The sequence below is a fragment of the Corylus avellana genome, chromosome ca11 (assembly GCF_901000735.1).
Source record: "Corylus avellana chromosome ca11, CavTom2PMs-1.0".
Lineage (NCBI taxonomy): Eukaryota > Viridiplantae > Streptophyta > Magnoliopsida > Fagales > Betulaceae > Corylus > Corylus avellana.
In genome coordinates, this window is record NC_081551.1 from 13,596,960 (window position 1) to 13,617,730 (window position 20,771).

A 20,771-nucleotide genomic window follows, 5' to 3' on the forward strand; every position below is an offset into this window, starting at 1 on the left:
ATGGGTAAGAATTTTTCGGTGGCACTTTGTAGCCACTGGATGGTGTGGCCGGCAGTGATGGATGGTGGTGGTAGGAGCAGCTGGTTTTGAGAGAGAGTGAGAGAGGGGGGCGTTGCGTTTTTTTCACTTGAGGGAGGAGGTTGCCGGAGATAGAACGACGTGGTGGCCGGCGGTTTGGGGGAGAGAGATAAGCTAGGGTTGGGGGTTTTTTCTGTGTGGGGTCTAAGGCTTTTTCTTTTAATTCCTAACACTTACCAAAACGGCGCCGTTTTGATAAGTGTAAAGAAACCCTAATTTCAAGCAAAACGGCGCCGTTTTGCGTGCTTGTTTTAATTTGATTTTTTTTTTCTAAAAGGGCATTTTAGTAACTTACCATTGTCAAAACGACGTAGTTTTGAATTTTCCATCATATTTGACCGTAATGACCAACGAAGTGGCCAAATTGCAATTGTTTGGTAGTTGGGGGCTACTTTATCACTTTCTGAACATTAGGGAGCTAAAATGAAAATGGCTGGTAGTTTGAGGGGTTTTTCTATATTTTTCCCCAAAATTTTTTTTTTTCATAAAAGGGCATTGTAGTAACTTACCCGTAACAAAATGTTGTCGTTTTGCAGTTTCCGTAAAAACTGATGGTTTTGACTAATGGAGTGGCCAAAATGCAATAGTTTGGTAGTTTGGGTGGCTTCTTTATTATTTTTGAAACATTAGGGGCTAAATCGAAATTTGGGAGGCTTTTTTATATTTTTCCCAAGAAAGAAAGAAAGAAAGAAAATTATAAAAAAAGGGAAACCGACGATACCAACTTCTACTTGCGTACACATGGATGGATACGGTCCTCCGAAGGACGTTGCAGTTCTTGGAGCCATAAGTTGCTTCGCTTTTTCTTCTCTCTCCCTCTCAGTTGTCATCTCATCTCAATGATATCATGCTAGTCTGGTAGTGTTTCCAAATTTGGGAGAAAATGTGGAATAGAGGTTGCGGTTGGCAAATTGTTAGGAGATTGGATTTGAAAACAAGGAGATTCGGAAGATGGATGTCGAATGAGGCGTCAGGAAAACGGTTCGCGGCGGTGTGGGGGAATGGGGACTACGGGAGGCTTGGGCTTGGAGGCTTGGACTCTCAGTGGAGGCCTGCTATCTGCTCTTCGTTCCGCGACCAAAGCCTTAGGGCCATCTCTTGTGGCGGTGCTCACACCCTCTTCTTAGCAGGTCCTTCTAACCCAATTCCTTTTGCTCTCTCTCTCTCTCTCTCTGTCTCCCCCAGGAAAGATAAAGTTTTTTGTTGACTAAATTTGATTTCCCTTAGTTTATGGAACATAAAGAGAGTATACTGCATGTGAGTTTTTAGGAGTTTTCTCTTTATTTAATGAAGGAAATGCAATTTAGGGAGACTCTTGCTAGAGCTGTTATGTGCTGCTTAATGGTAATGGTGCAAACTATGTTTTCATTTTTTATTTTTAAAAAGTAATTGTGATATCATTAAAAGAGAATTCACATTATTAGTACGAGTAAAAAAAGCAAGAAAATATGGACAATTAGAAATGTGAACTATTTTTCAAACCAGTCGGGAGGAAATATCCTCCGACCCATTTAAAATGGTGCCAAGTGTCTATAAACATTTAAAATGTTAGTCTAAGTTAATAAACTGCTATTAATAATCTTAAAAATTTATTGTACGTTTTAAATGTTTATAAACACTTGACACCATTTTAAATGGGTTGGAGGATATTTCCTCTAAACTGGTTTGTTTCTTTCTTAAATTACTTACAAAAAAAGAAAAAAAAAATACTTTCATCATTTGACTCTTTCTTAATGTTTCTCATATCTCTAATCTTGCTCTTTGTTTTTGGTTTTGGTTTTTTCCTATTACAATGTCTTATCTGGCACAATGTTTTTCTTTGAAATAATGATATTTCTTTTATTGGTGATGGATTGTGAAGATGGTTAACTGTGTAGAACAGGGGCTTATAAATTATCCTCCTTCTTTGACAGAACCTGGGAGCGTTTTTGCCACCGGTCTTAATGATTTTGGACAGCTTGGCGTATCAGATAATAAAATTTACTCTACTGTATGGTGTCTTGATCTTTTTGCATAGTTGTTTAACCTTTTGTCTGTTTGGTTTAATACTTAGCCAAATGATAGTTATTATGAATTGTTCTACAGTTATGTTATTGCTCTTTTAATTCTTCTTATCAGGTCTTTTTAATCTACTTATAGGATTAGGAAGCATGCATTGGATGTTGATGAACATCATTATGCATTCCAGCTCCAGTTCAGTCTCTTTTAGATCCAGTTCAGTGGGTTTTATGACCGGTTCAGCAAGTTTCATGTTCAGTTCACTTTGTTTTGAGGCTAGTTTGTGGTGTTTTTGTCCAGTTCGTGTTGTTTTGGGCTACATGGAGCTATTATCGGGTTTGGTGCTCAGGGGAGTAGTTCCCGTTCAATTTTTCGTTGTTGTTGGTTGATCACGGGAAACGTGATCGTCGTTTGTTATCAATATCCGACCGGCCTAGGTGTTTTGCGGTGGTTTCTGACCGGTTAGTTGTTTTCGGTGAGATTCTACTGGCCTTGGTGTTTTGCGGTGAGATCCCATCTACTCTTGATGTTTTGCGGCGAGATCCAACCTGTCTTAGTGTTTTGCGGTGGGTTTCGACGGGTCCTTGTTGTTTTGCGGCGAGATCCTACCGGCCTTAGTGTTTTGCGTCGAGATCCGACCGCCCATTGCGGTTTCCGGCGAGTTTTCAATTGGCGTTGAAGTTTTTAGACAATTTTCTTGTTATTTTATCTTTATGAATCTTTGTAATGTGTGCTCCAAGCTGTTCCAGCTTGAGAGGGAGTGTTAGAGTACGTTTTTCTAGGTCAATATGTTTTTTTAGGTGTTTTTCGTTTGCTTGTTTCTCTCAATCTGGATTTATATGAGGGAGTGTTAAAAGAGTTATTAGGATTTGTGAGTCATTAGGGTTTGAGGATATTTTGGTCATTGTGATATTTCTCTAACCCTATATAATAAGATGTGTGGTAGGCTACATAACGAGGTGAAGGAGAGAGTAATGTGCCTCCACATTTTTTGTGTCTAAACCATTCAAACAAACTACAATGCCTGGTAATCTCGATAAATATTTTCTTGAATATGGCATTATCCATCAAACCATTTGTGTTGATGCTCCCTAGCAAACAAAGTTTCTGAGTAGAGAAATCGACATCTTCTAAAGGTAACTAGGTCCTTAGTGCTTGATATGCATGTCTCCAAATCTTGTTGGGGTTATGCTTTATTGTTGAATATCTCATAAATAGGTGCTACAACGAGATTTCCTATGGGGTGGACTAAATGAGGAGACTAAATTCCATTTAGTGAAATGGGCTAAAATCTGTTCGCCCATGCAAGATGGAGGTTTGGGCATCCGAAACTTGCGCACTTTTAATCTTGCCTTATTGGGTAAATGGTTATGGCGATATGCTACGGAAAGGTTGAGGTCAAGCATGGGTACATGAATGGCGGTTGGTGTACCAAAGTGGTGGAGGGTCCTTATGGAGTGGGAGTGTGGAAACACATCCGGAGAGGATAGGAAGTTTTCTCGAGATTTATCAGTTTTGGGATAGGTGATGGTTCCTATATTAGGTTTTGGCACGATAATTGGTGTGGGAATCAGCCCTTGAAGGAAGCTTTTCCTGAATTATTTCGAATAGCTAGCAATAAGGAGGCATGGGTTAAGGATAATATGCAACTGTCCAATGGCAGCATACAGTGGAATGTTCACTTCTTATGAGCTGTCCAAGATTGGGAGGTAGAGGTGGTGACAACGTTCTTTGGGAAGTTATATGCTTTTCGCAGGTGTATGGGAGTGACGGACTGCATGTTGTGGAATCCTTCCAAACGAAATATCTTTGAGGTAAAGTCTTTTTTTCGCATGCTCTCTTCTTTGGGAACAGAAACTTCCTCTTTCCCGTGGAGGAGTATATGGAAAGTCAAAGTTCCATTGCGAGTTAGTTTCTTTATGTGGACAACGACTCTAGGAAAGATTCTAACTTTAGACAACTTGCGTAAAAGAGGTATCATTGTGGTGGGATGGTGTTGCATGTGTAAGCAAAGTGGTGAGTCTATCAACCATCTTCTCCTTCATTGTGAAGTGGCACGAGCATTATGGAGTGCAATACTTACTCTTTTTGATGTCACAAGGATTATGTTTGGAGGGGTGGCAAATTTGTTAGTGTGTTGGCATGGTCAGCGTCGTAATATTTTAGCTAGGAGGTGTGGCGAATAGCACCATTGTGTCTTGTGTGGATTATTTGACGAGAGTGGAATGCATGTTTTGAAGATCAAGAAAGGTCAATGGAAGAGCTTGCTTATTCAAACATTGTTCCATTGGACCGTTACTTGTAGTGTGCCTAAGATTTCCACCATGCCTCAATTTTTATCTTTATGTTCCTCTTTTTGCCTTTAGTGGGCCCTTTCTTTGTGTACTTTTTGTATGTTAGGGTTGCGCCCCTTTGCACTTTTCAATGAATCACTTGTTTATCAAAAAAAAAAAGGATGCCCTCTCGTGTCTTAGATTTCAAGACATCTCTTGAGGTGTTTTCCCCACCTTTATCTACTTCCAAAGGTGTCTCTTCAAAGGTGTTTGGTTATGCTTGTTTTGTTCACATTTGTGGTTTGACTTGTGCTCTTAAATGTATCTTTGTGGGTTGTCCCTTACTCAAAAGGGGTATAAATGTTATCATCCCCCATCATGAAAACATTTTGTCTCGATAGATTTTACTTTTTTTTTTTTGGAGTTGCAATCATATTTCTGATCCACCCAAAATTATTTCTAGGGGGAGAGTTTGAGTGAAGAGAAGTTTCCTTTGAATACTCCTTTTCCTGTCCTTGCTCCTGAGCTGGAGATTGACAAATAGTAACCACTTGCTGATGAGTCTCCTACTAATGAGTTGTATGAGCTGCTAGTGGATGAGTTGAGAGTTTATTCCCATGCTATTTGCCAAACATTTGATCTGACTTAGGTAATACTACTTCTATTTGTGATTTAAACTCTTCTATTCCTATTGTCGATGATATGAATCTTCCTATTGCTGAACGAAAAAGAGTTAGGTCATGTACTCAACATCCTATATCTAATTTTGTTTCCTATCATCATCTTTCACAGCTCATATTGTTGCTTTGTATTTTAATTGTCGTCTGTGTCTATTCTTAAAAATTTATATGAGGCACTTAATGATCCAAAGTCGAGGAAAGAGGTGAAAGCCCTTCATAAAAATAATGCATGGGATCTTATTGAATTGCCTAATGGGAAAAAGGCAGTTGGATGCGTGTGGGTGTTTATTGTTAAGCATAAGTTCGATGGTTCCATGAAACAATACAAGGCCATATTGGTTGCAAAAGTTTTACACAAACCTACGGAATTGATTATGAGGAGACATTTGTTCTTGTAACAAAGGTGAACTCAATTCGAGTTTTACTTTCGGTGGCAGCAAATTTGAGTTGGCTGTTGCACCAATTTGATGTGAAAAATGAATTCCTTTATGGAGATCTGGATGAAAAAGTTAAAATGAAAGCTCCCCCTAGACTTGAATGTTCCTTTTCTATGGGTAAAGTGTGCAAACTGAAGCGGGCGTTGTATGGTCTGTAACAATCTTCGAGAGCATGGTTTGAGCGGTCTTCCCGAGCTATATAGAGATTTGATTGCAAAGTCAAGCTACTCATACAGTTTTTATCAAACATTCTTCTTGAGGAAAGGTCACTGCTCTTATCGTCTATGTAGATGATATACGAAACTTATAAAATTGAATTTGAAATAAAAAGACTTGGATAGTTTGAAGTTATTTTCTAGGCGTTGAGGTGGCAAAGTTGAAACATGGTATATATATATCTCCCAACGACAATACATCCTTGATCTTTTCTAAGATACAAGGATGCTCAGATGTAAAACAATTGATAATCCGGTGGAGGTGAATGTTAGGTTGGGTGAAATTAGTGAGAGTCCTTGGGTGCACAAAGGTGCAAGTGACATATTTTGAGAATTTTAAGAAGATCTCAAATCAAATGGTAAAATTTTCGGCACGAATGAGGAACTTGGACACAATTAGCATAATTGGCTGCTATCCTAATAAATTTAGATCTTGGATCTGAAATGTGGAACCCTTGCAGTTTTAAAACTTTAATCCTAGTGATTCCAACATTTTCTTTTGTTTCCTTTTTTCCCAGTTAAAAAGGCACGACATAGAGAAGTAACATGAAATAATTATGGATTATGAAGTTCTTCGGCGAAAGAGGCTAGAATTATTGTAAGTCTAACTATAGACTACCTTAGAGCATCTATCTACTAATTAAGCTACTGATATAAGTTGCAAATGAGCCTATGACCATTTTACATGACTGCTTGTTATTGCTACACCCTATTATGCCCAAAAGTTGCTTATTGTGCTTGGAAACTAGTTTATCTTAAAATCTTATTTTGGATTTAGCTCAAGAAGAAAATCTATCTCTTCCTCACCCCACTATGTATGCATCTTCTCTGTCTATTTGAATTTTACAAGCATGTCTTTAATTGGTAATTGTGCTCTCTTTGTGTTAAAAAAAATGAATTTTTTAGGGTCTTCTATTATTGGGTGCATAGTTCATTGCTGCATGGCCTATAGTGTCTCTTGTAGTTGGTTATTTACCTGCCTTTCTTGTTGCAGGAGCCAGTTGAGGTTTCTGGGCTTCAGAAGGAAATTGTGCAAATTTGTGCTGGTTATCATCACTCTTGTGCTATTACAGGTATGCAGTGAGGAATGTAATCCTTGTGGAACTTGGTGAATGTTCATTTGCTTGTAAATGATGCATTGAAAACTTTTATGTTGAAATATTTTTCTATTTCCCACGGGTATATCATATATTTGACAGTAGAAAAGTAACTGCCAAAGCTGTCATATTTTACAGATGAAAATAGAGCATAAGTCCAAATTTATAGTTGCCTCGATTATACTACTAAAAGCAATATTCTCCAATTATCATAAAACGAGCACCCATCTAAAAGTTTTGTCTACTTTGTGTTTTCGGCCAAAAATAACCGAAAACCCTATAAAAAAAAAGGGCTTTGTCTGTCAATTTGACGTCAGCACTTGTACAACTAATGTTAGTGGCTGTACGAAGAAAACTTTTGAGTTATCCGGTTTTAATAGCATATGGCTCACTTTGATACCATGTGTGTGTGTGTATATATGAGAGAGAGAGAGAGAGAGAGAGAGAGAGAAAACCCATCAACATCCTGATCACAATGAAGTTATGTATTTGACCTAATTATGTAATTGCAATATGAAAGACTTACATGACAATGCATTATGAGTATATTGTGGGCATCATTGACGCATAAAGGTAGGCTGATTGGTATTCTAGATATAAGACCTTTTAGAGAATTTATCTGATATAAAGGAATCTTTTGTAGCATAAGCTTTTGAAATTGTGATTTTCCTAAATGAATGAAGCTGCAATATAACGTTAGATGGCAAAATAGAGTGCCTATGGCCATCTTTTATGAGAAACGTTGATGGTTTGAAGCTCTAGTAAGGATTAGGCAACTTACTTACAAAAGATGCTTGAAGCTATCAAACATTTTTAGTTCTCTTTTTGTTGCATTAGCTCATCTTGGATGCATTCATTTTTTCTTTAGAATAATAATAGTTGAGATGTTCACCTCTCTTCAGAGCATCAACAATTAAGCTGTTCACCTTTTCCCAGCAAGGATACTATGCTGCTTATCATTATCATCAGTTTCTTAGAAGGAACTTGGGTATGTTATCTGTTTAATTGAAGATCCTTATTGTTGATGAATTTTGAAGGGGTTACCTGTTTTCTTCTCTTAGAATTAGTAACTAGCCTTGCTTCTTCATTCTCCTTGAGGTTTAGCTAGGGTTGAGGAGTTTGTTGCCTCTTGCCTCATATTGAAATGCTAGTATGAGGGTTCAGTGATGAATTATTTCTATTAAGCCCCTTTATCAGTTCAGTTTCAGAGCAGGTTGTGAGAGTGTTTTTTATTCAAGATGCGTGTAATAACTTGTAACCTTGATGTTTGTAATTTATAAAAATTTGAGTTTGTTATAATTTCTACTGCATCCCCTTTTGCATATAAAGAGACTTTGTATATGATTTTGCATTTTGTAGCTAAATATTGATCCATGAAATTCTATATTTAAAACTTTGATTTATATTATTTTTTCTGGTTAGCTGTTAATTGATCTCAGTATATTTTTTTCTGGTTAACTGTTAATTGATCCCAGGTAAGCTCAAGGTGCAAATCATTCTTTACTTTGACCTGCATATCTGAAATTGTTGAACATTTTGTTAGAGTCAAACTTGCCCCATTAGAGCAAAAACTGCATTTAAGCAGTCTTTTGTCAAGGATTTTGCATTTAATGACCAGGAATGTATCTGGATTAGTAAAATTATGGAGTCAATCATCTTTTTCTTGGGTTCCTTTTCTTTTTTAAGTATCTTTTGTAAGTAAGTGCATTCTTCTTTTCCATTTCTTGTAGTGGATGGAGAACTCTACATGTGGGGAAAAAACTCGAATGGGCAACTTGGCCTTGGAAAAAGTAACATCTAAACCTCTACTTTTCTGGTATAGTTGATATAATTTAGCTGCTGAACTTGCCATCTTATATTTCATTATTAAGCACATATATTCTTTGCTGCAGTAGTTGTTTAGGTACTTAGTAAACAACTGGTATTTGTTTGAATTAATGCATATGTTGCATTGTTATGCAGGGGCACCAAAAGTAGTTCCTCTGCCAACTAAAGTAGAATGCTTGAATGGAGTCACCATTAAGATGGCATCTCTAGGTTCAGAGCACTCGGTGGCTGTTACCGGTAGGAAACTGGAAAGACTTGTAGAAATTTAGATCATCTTTTAAGACCTGTTTCGCTGTCAAGAATGAAAATTGGGGATTGGATCACAATTTTTAGAATTCTGATTCCCAAGTTGTGATTCCTATTACATTGTGTTGGTATGGCAAGGTCAAATAATGTGAATGTACATTTGTTTGTTTTTGGTCACAGTTGGAAACCATTGCTAGGGTTTTGTGTACTGATAATTGGTTTAGGTTTAGAAGGAAAAAGGAGAAAGAGGATGTTCCAATCCTTTTATGCTTGGGTGGTAGTGTAGAATAGTTTGTCTGTTGCTGCTAGTTTTTCTAAAGTTTTGGATAATATGAGAAAGAAAAGAGTCATAGTGGTGGAATGGTGTTCCATGTGTAGGGGAAGTGGGGAATCTTGATTATCTTTTACTCTACTGCGAAGTGGCAAGAGAATTATGGAGGATCAATTTTTACCCTATTCGAAGTCCATTGGGTTATACCTGCAAGGGTAATACTAGTGTTAGATTGTTGGTGAGGTCAGGTGGGTAGATGCTTGGTTCTAGATGTGTGTAAGATAGTCCTGCTGTGCTTAATGTGGAGTATATGGAAAGAGCGGAATGTTATGTTTTGAAGATTGTGAGAAGACAAGGGAAAAGCTCATGAACTGTAACACCCCGGTCCCATATTGGGAAGATGAGAAATAACTCACATAGAGTAGGTGGTTTATAAAGATAGTCATGAGTGTTTAAATCCCACATTGCCTAGTTATTAGGTGAGACTTGGCTTTCTAATGAATTTTAGGGAAACTCCAAATTGACTAGTCCTTTTAGGGTGATAGCGCAGTTGTAACTCGCGCTTTTACCTAGGTCGTTAGAGCCACCTAGTAATGCCAAGTCATGTGATACTGGTGCACTACATGACGTGACCCTGATGAGGATGTCAAGAATTTAAGAGGGGGAGTTTGTAAGACCCCGGTTCCATATTGGGAAGATGAGAAATAGCCCACAAAGAGTGGGTGGTTTATAAAGATAGTCATGAGTGCTTAAGTTCCACATTGCCTAGTTACTAGGTGAAACTAAGCTTTATAATGAATTCTAGGGATGCTACAAATTAACTAGTTATTTTGGGGTGATAGCGCAGATGTGGCTAGCGTTTTTCTCTGAGTCGCTACGCGAACACCCTGGTCAAATCGCTTTTGAGTTAAACTGTGGTGTATAATATCTCTCGATTTTCTAACTATTTTGAATTTGGGGTTTTTTGTTATTCTTTTATCATGTATGGGGACTTTTTTTTGTATATGTCATGTGTACTAGGGTTGTGCTCATCTGCACTCATAAATGAAATGGATTATTTATCCAAAAAAAAGAAAAGTTTTTCTAAATTTTTGGAGTTTTTTTATTTTTTTATTTTTATTTTTTTTATTGAAGTTTAGGCTTTATCTTTGTATACTTCTTGTGTATTAGGGCTATGCCCCTTTGCCCTTTTAATGAACTTGCATTACTTATTAAAAATAGGGGTAGAGTGAGATCCTCTATCTCTCTGCCCCTCATGTCTTGCATATTTAGTTTCTGAAAGCTATAGAATTGCTCCGCTCACTCATAACAAATCACCATTGCTGCCTCACATACAATCTTTGCTACGAGTCAAAAACAATTGAACAATTCCATGAGTTAAAATGTAAATAGGCATTTCATCAAGCAATATGGATTTTTGAGAAAGTTGTAGGAGATTTGGATTTTTATGGAGCTTGGTTTTTTGTCTATTGATCACCTTCTTCTTCACTGTGAGATTTATGGAGCTCGGTATGTAATTTGTCTGCTGTGAATTGGGTTATGCCTAGAAGGGCGAGAGAGTTGAGGAGGTTAGATGGGAAGCGCTATGACATTTTGGAAGTTTGGAGGTTAGCTTCTTTATGTCTAATTTGGTGTATTTGGAGAGAGTGGAATGGATGGAGCTTGGAAGATAGAGAGACTTCAGTGGTGGAGCTGAAAAACATAACATTCAACCATCTTTACACATGGATAGCGGCTCATGAGTCTGCTGTTTGTTTTTCTGTTTTTTGTTTGGTCTAGTTTTTCTGGCCTTTTGAATCTTCGTTCTTATTTTTCTACTGAATATAGGTTTTTTTGTATACTTCATATGTACTAGGGTTGCGCCCCTTTGAGCTTTTTCAATGAGATTAAATTACTTATTTAAAAAAAATATGTATATATATTTGGAGCTTTTTTGAACAACTCCAGGAAAATCTGAATCAAGATTCCAGCAAACGCCAAAATCTGTGTCTGTAGCTCTGCCAAAATTAATCCCCCTTCTTGCTCGAAAAGAAATAGATAATATAAAAGGATAATTACTGGCCAAGAGGTGTGGTGGTGGTGAGGTTGTTGAAGAGTGGCAATGTCCTTGTGAATTATGGTCGACAGTACTGGTTATGGCTGAAGGTTGTTGAAATGGTGATCTTGGGATTTACACACAGAGAGAGAGAGGTAAAGAAATGTCTGGTTGCCCAAGAATCTTTCAAGGTGCAAGTCATATGACCTGGCATTGGAGATAGTGGTGTTGGGTAAGGGGGGTGGTGTATTTGGCAGAGGGTTTTGCAGTGGATAGTGGTGGCAATTTTGGCAAATCAGAAGATGGCAGTAATGGGTCCGGCAATGATAGTTTTGGTGAAAATCAGTAATTTTAGCAGTGAAGGGTGGAAGTAGTATGAGAGAAGAGTGAAAAAATAATATTCTTTTTTCTTTGCTCCCTCATTTTTTCCATTACAACTTTTGGTTTTCATGGGTTTGTGATGCAGAACGCATCCTGAAAATTATGTGTTTTTTTCCTTTTTGAGGTTTTTTCCATCTTAATATGTTATTAAGAATTTTAAAGTCTTTATTTTTAGAAATCCTTAGTCATTGGCGGAGTCTTTATTTGTAGTAATTAGGAATTATTGTTGGTTAAATATTAGGAGTTTTTATTTGTAATAATTATGAATCGTTATTTAATTCGATTAGGTTGTCCTAATAATCATAGCATTAGGAGTTGTAGCCTATTTAAAGGCAACTTTTGGCTTTGTTTCAAAAATTGGTGTTTTGGTGAATAAAATTTCTAGAGATGTGTTTCTCTTGTTATTTCCAACTTTTGGGTATTCCTATTGAATCAATATGTCAATTGTTGATGCCTTTATTCCTGATGTTTTGAGTGAATAAATAGGTAGAGAGAAAGATTTTGTTTTTTGTATTTGTGCGTAAATCAACTTATTCAAGATTTTTTTATACTTAAGTAAATTGGGATAGGAGTAGATTTCACACATCCAGCGTGGGAGTGGATAGCGTGGGAAAGTGAGATCTCATTTCCCCATTCCTATACGCATTGAACAAACACAAGCTCATAGTTGTGATTATTTCTTGGTTGCTATTTACAAATAACTTATGCTTGTGGAAATAACATTTATTTTATCTTGGTCATTGTTTATATTCTTCACTAGATGGCGGTGAGGCTTTAAGTTGGGGTTTAGGAGACTCTGGAAGACTTGGGCATGGCCATGAGTCGAGCATTTTAGGGTTCTTCAAAAATACCAGGTTGTATTTTCTTTCTTACTTTCTTCTTGAACAATAGTTTATAAGTGATAGAATATTTATTAGATGATTAAGTAGATCTTTTCCTATCAAGTTAAGCATTTAGGACAATGGGTTATTTAACATCGTATCAAAACTAAAGTCATGAGTCCAAATTTAACTCCATAGTTAATCTTCCATTTCATTAAAAAATTTCATATGTTGTCTGGTTTCACATGTGAACAAGAGTGTTAGAATATTAATTAAATATTACATTCACTCTTTCCTTTTTAAGTTTTTGTAACAATAAGTGATTTAAAAGTGGTGGTGTAATTTTATTTTATTTTTTATTTTTTAAAAAGGAACAAGCAGAACAGCTCAAGTAATTTGGAAGTGTACAAAAGGTGCTTCTAATGGTTACAATAAATTGAAAAGATCAAGAATACCCATAAGGATGTAGAGATATTGCCTAAAGCAATCATAGATTACATGAAGATCTTAAAAAATTAGCTTAAGCTTATTCAGACAAAGCTTAACGCCATGAAAACTCCAACTTTTCCTCTCCTTCTAAGCAGTCCACCTAAAATAAGTGGAACTGCATTTTAAATCTTAAAGTTTGTATATCAATCAAGGCTCCTTTCCAATAAGAATGCAGCTCTGCAACCATTTTAGGCATCAACTAGTGGATCCCAAAAAGTGAAGACGCTAGTAATTGAAGATCTATAGCCACTGTGCAATGTAGCGAATGATGATAACATGTCTCACCACTAGTTTTTCACATACAAGACCAACAACGATATTTTTTCCATTTTCTTGATTAGATTTTAAACTTCTAAAATATCTCCCAAAGCAACTTTCTAGATGAACAAAAATAATAAAAAAAGTCACTTTTTTGGTCTCAATTCTATTTTCGAAAGAAATACTAAACCAGAAGCATAACTTGCTTTCTTTTTTTTTTTTTTTGATAAGTATCAGTGTCATTAAAAAGTGCAAAGGGGCGCAACCTGTTTACATAGGGAGTTTACAGGATATATCCCATACAAGGAAGAAAAAGAAGAAAAGAAGTCCAAAAATTCTGTGAAACTAGAAAAAAGGGAACTACTATAGACTGCTATCCATGCATAAAAGGATTTAAGCAAAACAGATTCAAGTTTTTCCACCGTTCTCTCACAATCTTCAAAGCGTCTTGCATTCTGCTCTCTCTAAGTACACCACATTAACCACAAAGGAGCCATCCTCCAAACTTCTAATATTTCTCGTCTTTCTACTTGACCTCTCCAACTATCCAATACCGAAATCACCTTTCTAGGCATAATCCACTCTACCCCAAAAGACAGAAAAACGCAACCCATAACTCTCTTGCTAGTTCACAATGAAGAGGAATATGATCTATAGACTCCCTACTCTTACAGATACAACACTAGTTTACCACTATGATTCCTGTCTTTCTCAAGTTATTCGAAGTTAATATCTTTCCTAAAGCTACCATCCTCAAAAAAATTGGAGAATATTTCTAGGGAGGTGGTTTGGAGTCTATGGGATTGTCAACATGTGGATGGGTGCTTTATGGCTTTGAGAGGGGCTTCAAGTGGAGAGCTGTTAAACTGGGATAGGCGGGTGGTGGAGAAGATTGAGGATTATTTGGAGACTTATATACTTGCCTGCACCTTTAGAAATGTTGATGATAATTTTGTTTGGGTGTTTGGGGTGGTGTATGGCCCTAATGATGATGGTGAAAGGAGGTATATGTAGGATGAATTGGTTGGTTTGATGAGTTGGTGGTAGTTGATGTGGTGTATTGGGGGAGGTTTTTAATGTGGTTTGGTTTGAAAAATCAGGTGATTCTAGACATACTTTTGCAAGATTTCATATTTGAGCAGGGCCTTTTCGATATTCCATTTGTAGGGGGACATTATACTTGGTCAAATAATTGGGAATTGCAAGTGTGGTCTAGAATTATTAGATTCCTTCTATTTCCAGAATGGGAAGAACATTTTCTTGATGTCTCTCATAGGTGATTGCCAAGAATCTTGTCAGGTCATTTTCCTTTGATGTTGGACTGTGGGCCACCAAGAGGAGGGACCAGGTATTTCAAGTGTAAAACATGTTGGTTCAAATCAATTTTGGAAGTATGGAGGTTGGAGGTTGGAGCTTCGAAGATGAGGCTTCAGTGACCGAGTTGCAAAAGCCTGTGATCGACACTTTCTGGACTTGGATATCTGGCCATCATAGTTTGCTTGTTTCTAGTTTTGCAAATTTTTTGAATCTTTGTTCTTCTTTTTCATCTTATTAGGGGTTCTTTTCGTACTACTTGTGTACTAGAGTTGCACCCGTTTGCGCTATTTTAATGATAGTGACATTTCTTATAAAATATATATACACAAGGAGTACAAAGGGGCCCGCTACCTCGTTCGAGCACCAATCTCCACAAACCCTCCCTTTTAGTAGCATAATGCCATAACCATTTCCCCATGAGAGCCTGGTTAAACTAAACTAGATTTCTAACTCCCTAACCTCCGGAAGACAACTGAGTACAAATCTTCAACCAACTAACTTAATGGAACTTAAATTTGTCATCAACTCCACCCCATAAAAAGTCCCTTTGAACTTTCTCAATCCGTTTTTTTTTTTAGTTTCTCACTGGATTATCTCTTCCTCTTCCTTTCCTCTTCAGAGAAAAGAGTGCTATCAACTACTAAAATCTATATAAAATTAACGCTTTTATGTGACACAAGCGTATGAAATAAGCATGTGTTCCTGCTCCCCTTGCTTAAATTAACCCCCATATCGGACTCCAAAGGTTTCCTTTTTAAAGACTAGCTTTTCAAAGACAAGCTTTTCAATTCAGGTTTGAGTTTTAAATATTCACATTGAGATGTAGCCTAGGCTCCCTTCACAACCCACTTCGGAACTGTATCAAACATCCTACCCTGCGAACACCCCTAAATCTTCTAAGACTTCCTTGTCACTTTTTTCAATCATCTTTCGAGGATTTTAATTTCATGGCTAATACAAAACTTTGTAAGCTTGGAAACTGGTAGCTTTACTTCTTCTGCACACAAAGCCTGTCTCCTTAAGCAGCAGTCTTAAAAACACGTTAGTCTTTGACATGGAGGCTCCCTGCACACAAAGCCTGTCTCCTTTGAGGAAGTTTCAATGCTACCCAGCCATACTTCTTTTTAATGTATTAACATATCTTTTTTGTGCAGTGAATACACACCAAGGCTTATCAAGAATCTTGAGGGGATTAAGGTGTTATTTACTTCTTGTAATTTGAATTGCTGATTGATCATATCTGAATCAATGTCATTTTTTTCATTAACAATGGTGGTTAAGTTCCATTTATTGATCGATACATAGGTTAAAAATGTAGCTGCTGGATTGCTGCATTCAGCATGCATTGATGGTATTTTGTGTGGACTTTTTTTTGATCCATTGTTCTGTACTGAAGCTTTTGCCTCATTTAAAATCTGCATGTTGTATCCTACATTTTTCCAAATTTTGCAGAAAATGGCTCTTTGTTTATCTTTGGTGATAGAGCAGTAGATAAAGTGGTAAGTCACATAGTTAGTGTTTAAATTGTTCTTCACCCATAGTTTCTTGAACTCTTCAGTCAGTTTTTAATCATATTTTATTATTTCTCAATGAAATTAATTCAGGGCTTTGCAGAGGTGAAAAATGCAACAGCACGTTCCATGACTAGCAACCTGCCGTATTCAGAAGAAGTTGCATGTGGTGGCTATCACACGTGTGTCCTGACAAGTAATTGATTATTTTCTCAAATTTTAGTAGTTTTAATTTTCTCTAAAAATTTTCATGATCATGTGCTTATAAAGAGCAAGAAAACTAAAGCTACATGGTGTGGTTTGCCTTTCTTTCTCGTGACCACAAACAATTTATTCCACCGTAACAGTGTTTTTTTGATAAGTAAATTTTATATATCAAAAGCGCAGAGGGGCGCAACCAAGTACACAGGGAATATACAAGAGAAAACCCCTAATTAGGAGAAGAAAAAAAAACAAGGAAATCAAGATAGCTAATCACTAAAGGAGCAAGCCAAGCTGTTGTCCAAGTGAAAAGCATGTAGAAGAAAAACGCCTTGAGGTCCTCCAAAGATCTCTCAGAATCCTCAAAGCATCTCGCATTCCTTTCTAACCATAAACACCATACTATGCAAAGGGGAGCCATTTTCCACACAACGGCACTTCGTGAACGCCCTCCCGACCACCAACAAGCGAACAAATCCACCACCTTTTGAGGCATGACCCATGACAATCCAAATCGGCTAAAGATAGCATCCCATAGAGAGCGAGCAATCTCACAATGGAGAAGAAAATGATCAATCGTTTCCCCATCCGATTTGCACAACAACATCTATTAATCACAATGAGATTCCTTTTCCTAAGATTATCGATTGTGAGGATCTTCTCTAACACCGCCGTCTAAGTAAAGAAGGCCACTCTCGAGGGTGCCTTGATGCGCCAAATACTCTTCCATGGGAAATGACTAGCCTCAGTACTAGCCAAGACATTATAGTAGGATCGAACATCAAATTTCCCTTTACTGGACGGAATCCACCACATTTTATCCCCTCCTTCCCTATTCATTTTATGAGAGTATAACAAAGTATAGAACGAGGCTAGCACTTCCAACTCCCAATCATGAATCAACCGAGAAAAGCTAACATTCCATTGAAGAGCTCCCCCCGTGAGATCCAAGTTGTTAGCAATAGACGCATCTTTAGCATTAGCAATGGTGTAAAGGCCTGGAAAAACATCCTTAAGACACGCTTCTCCGCACCAAACATCATCCCAAAATTTGATTTTGGAACCATCTCTTGGATCAAATCTTGTATGGCTAGACAACATCCGCCACCCCCTACTAATATACCTCCAAAGGCCCACCCCATGAGACCCCGATATATTGATAGAATGCCAACCCCCCCATTCGGATCCATATTTGGCATCCACGACCATTCGCCACCAAGCCCTTCTCTCATGCGCATAACGCCATAGCCACTTCCCTAACAAAGCTTGGTTGAACAATCTCAATTTCCTGATCCCTAAACCTCCTTCGGAAATAGGAGAGCAAATCTTATCCCATTTAACCAAATGATATTTGAATTCATCATTTAAACCTCCCCATAGAAAATCACATTGGAACTTCTCTATACGCTTAGCCACCGAGACAGGAATAGGGAAGAGGGAAAGGAAATAAGTAGGAAGATTAGAGAGAGTGCTCTTTATAAGAGTGACCCTACCTCCCTTGGAAAGATACATTCTTTTCTAGCTCACCAACCTCCGATCAATCTTTTCCAAAATGTCATCCCAGATAGATTTTGCCTTAAAGCGAGCACCCAAGGGGAGTCCCAGGTATTTCAAAGGCAACGACTCCGTCTCACAACCCAAAACACTGCCCAATTCTTCCATATTATCCACATCACCTACAGGGACCAAAGCCGATTTATCCATATTCACCTTTAGACCCAAAATAGCTTCGAAACAAACCAAAAGGGCTTTAAGAGAACGAATTTGATCAAGATTCACCCTACAAAATACCAACGTGTCATCTGCAAACAAGAGATGAGAAATGTTGACCCTCTCCGATGGCCTGTTTCCCACGGAAAAGCCCGAAATGAAACCATTCTCAGTGGCAGCAGCAACCATCCTACTAAACGCCTACATAACCATGACAAACAGAAATGGAGACAATGGATCTCCCTGCCACACCCCTGGGAGCTACTAAAGAAACCAGCAGGAGTACCATTGATCAAAACGGAGAAGCGAGCGGTCGAGATACATTGCTCAAAGAGCACCACTTCTCCCCAAATCCACATCTCCTCAATAAATACAAAAGAAATTTCCAGTCAATATGATCATAAGCCTTCTCTACATCCAATTTACAAAGCGAACCCGATTCCCCATAACTGATACGACTATCCAGGCATTCACTTGCTATAAGAACCGAATCCGTGATTTGTCTTCCTCTAATGAATGCATTCTGAGGCTTTGATATCACCCTATCCACCACCCTCCTCATTCTATTAGCAAGAACTTTGGCAATAATCTTATACATCCCACTAATAAGGGTAATAGGGCGAAACTCCTTAAGCTCGGAAGCTCCAGGAATCTTTGGAATAAGAGAAATAAAAGTAGCATTAAGGCTTTTTTCGAACTTACCCCTAGTATGAAATTATGAAAAAACTGCCATAATGTCTTCCTTGATCACTTCCAAACAATCTTGGAAGAACGCCATTGAGAAACCATCCGGCCCCGACGCCTTGTCTCTATACATACCTTTCACTACCTCCAACACTTCCTTTTCCTCAAAAGAACATTCTAGCTGATCAGCCTCTCCCGCTCCCAAACAATCAAAGTTAAGGTTGTCCAACCTAGGCCTCCAATTGCATTGTTCAGCGAATAAAGACTTGTAGAAATGTACCGCATGATCCCTAATGTTGTCTTGATTAGAAGAAGGGACACCATTAATGGACAAGGATTCAATGGAGTTGCATCTTCTATTAGAGTTGGCAATCCGATGAAAGAACTTAGTGCACTTATCACCCTCCTTGAGCCAACGGATCCTAGATTTTTGTCTCCAACTAATTTCTTCTTATAAAAGAGCAATCTCCAATTCCCTAACAATCACCCTTTTTCTATTCTTCTCTTCTTCATCCAATTCTCTCTCTTCCTTCAATCTATCCATGGCCTTCAATTCTTCCACTTTCTCTTTGCAAATAACATTCACATTTCCAAATTCATTCTCATTCCATCTTATGATATCCATCTTTAACATCTTAAGCTTTCGTGCCAAAATAAAACTCGGAGTGCCAAACAAATTGTAAGAAGACCACCAAGCTCGCACCTTTTCCACAAAACCATCAGTTTTTAACCACATATTCTCAAATTTGAAAGGCCTCTTACCCCCGATCATACCGTCACAATCAAGCAAGATGGGAAAATGATCCGAGCACAATCTAAGCAACCTCTTTTGAAGCAGGCTAGGATATTTGGCTTCCCATTCTGGGGAGATTAAAAAACGATCAATCCTAGACCGCGAATGAGCATTGGACCAAGTAAATGTCCCTCCTGCAAGTGGAATGTCCATAAGCCCCTGTTCGGAGATGAAGTCCGAGAACTCTAACATCGCGTTAGTGAACCACGCTCCCCCCGACCTTTCACTAGGATAGTGCGTAACATTAAAATCACCTCTAATAACCCATGGCACCTCCCACCAACTACAAAGGCCAGCCAACTCTTCCCAAAGAAAACGTCTCAAGTAATCCAAATTTGGGCCATAAACCCCCGCAAAAGCCCATGTAAAATCATCCTCTACATTCTTGAATAAACAGGCTGCAACGAACTCCCCCACATAGACCTCGATCTTTGAAACCACCCTTCTATCCCACATCACCAAAATGCCACGAGAAGCTCCATCCGAAGCAACAAAGCACCAATCAACGTAAGCACGACTCCACAAATTATTCACAAAACTGCTGGAAATCAAATCCATCTTCGTCTCCTGTAAGCACACAATGTCTACCTTCCATTGCCTAAGCATATTCCTCACCCTCAAGCACTTATTGCCCTCATTCAAACCCCTCACATTCTAAGAAATAATCCTAGGCTTCATGACAAATCTCTAAGAGTTCTTCCCTTAGCCCTCCCCCTACCAGCATTGCCGTCATAATTAATGGAGCATGCAAGGTTATTGAGTTCTCTCATACCTTTTTTCCTCGTATTTGAGGCCATTCCCATTCCCATTCCTTCATTACTTGCAATAATAGTTGAGAACAGCTCTGAAAGCTTCCTTTCATACCCATCACACGAGATCCCCACATAATGACTAAACTCCTCCACAAGCTTCAGAGATATATCAGCAGAATTAGACCCCTTTTTCACCGGAAACCCCTAGCTGGACAGCACGCCAGTGGACTGTGCTCTTCCACCTCATTCTTCCAATTTCGGACCTGTCAACCTGGACTCCCTGAGACTAATAGAATTCTCCATCAAATGAGGAACAATAGACACCTCCATGCTGGCATTAGGGGATCCACTGTTCCTGTCCTTCTGGTTTTCTAAAGGAACATCCACACAATCTCCTATCATATTTTCCATCCCTTTTGTCAACCCATCCTCCACCTCTGCCTCAGTCGAAGATAAATCCACTATTCTAGTTTCAATCTCGCACACTGTCAAAGATGATGGGCTAGCGGCAATCTTTGCTCTCGATGATTCTACAACCCCAGGATTATCCCCTCGCTGCCGGAATACCCAGGAACAGCCCCGGTTAGCACCTCCCGATACTCAGAGACAGCGGGAGCGCCTGCCGTTGGAGTTTCCAGAAGCTTTGAGCCCCTATTGCCGCTCCCCACCTCACCACTTCCTCAAAAGGCTTCATCGG

The 20,771-nt window shown here is 38.3% G+C and overlaps 1 protein-coding gene across 1 annotated transcript; it reads left to right on the plus strand.

Moving 5' to 3' along the window:
• Nucleotides 1–831: 831 nt before the first annotated feature.
• On the plus strand, nucleotides 832–16,138 carry LOC132165104 (ultraviolet-B receptor UVR8-like). Its single transcript, XM_059575606.1, has 10 exons — nucleotides 832–1,208; nucleotides 1,992–2,068; nucleotides 6,676–6,754; nucleotides 8,509–8,568; nucleotides 8,741–8,842; nucleotides 12,299–12,392; nucleotides 15,578–15,620; nucleotides 15,729–15,774; nucleotides 15,876–15,922; nucleotides 16,028–16,138. Exons 1-10 carry the CDS (start codon nucleotides 962–964, stop codon nucleotides 16,136–16,138), a joined length of 906 nt encoding a protein of 301 aa, XP_059431589.1. The 5' UTR covers nucleotides 832–961.
• Nucleotides 16,139–20,771: the final 4,633 nt, after the last annotated feature.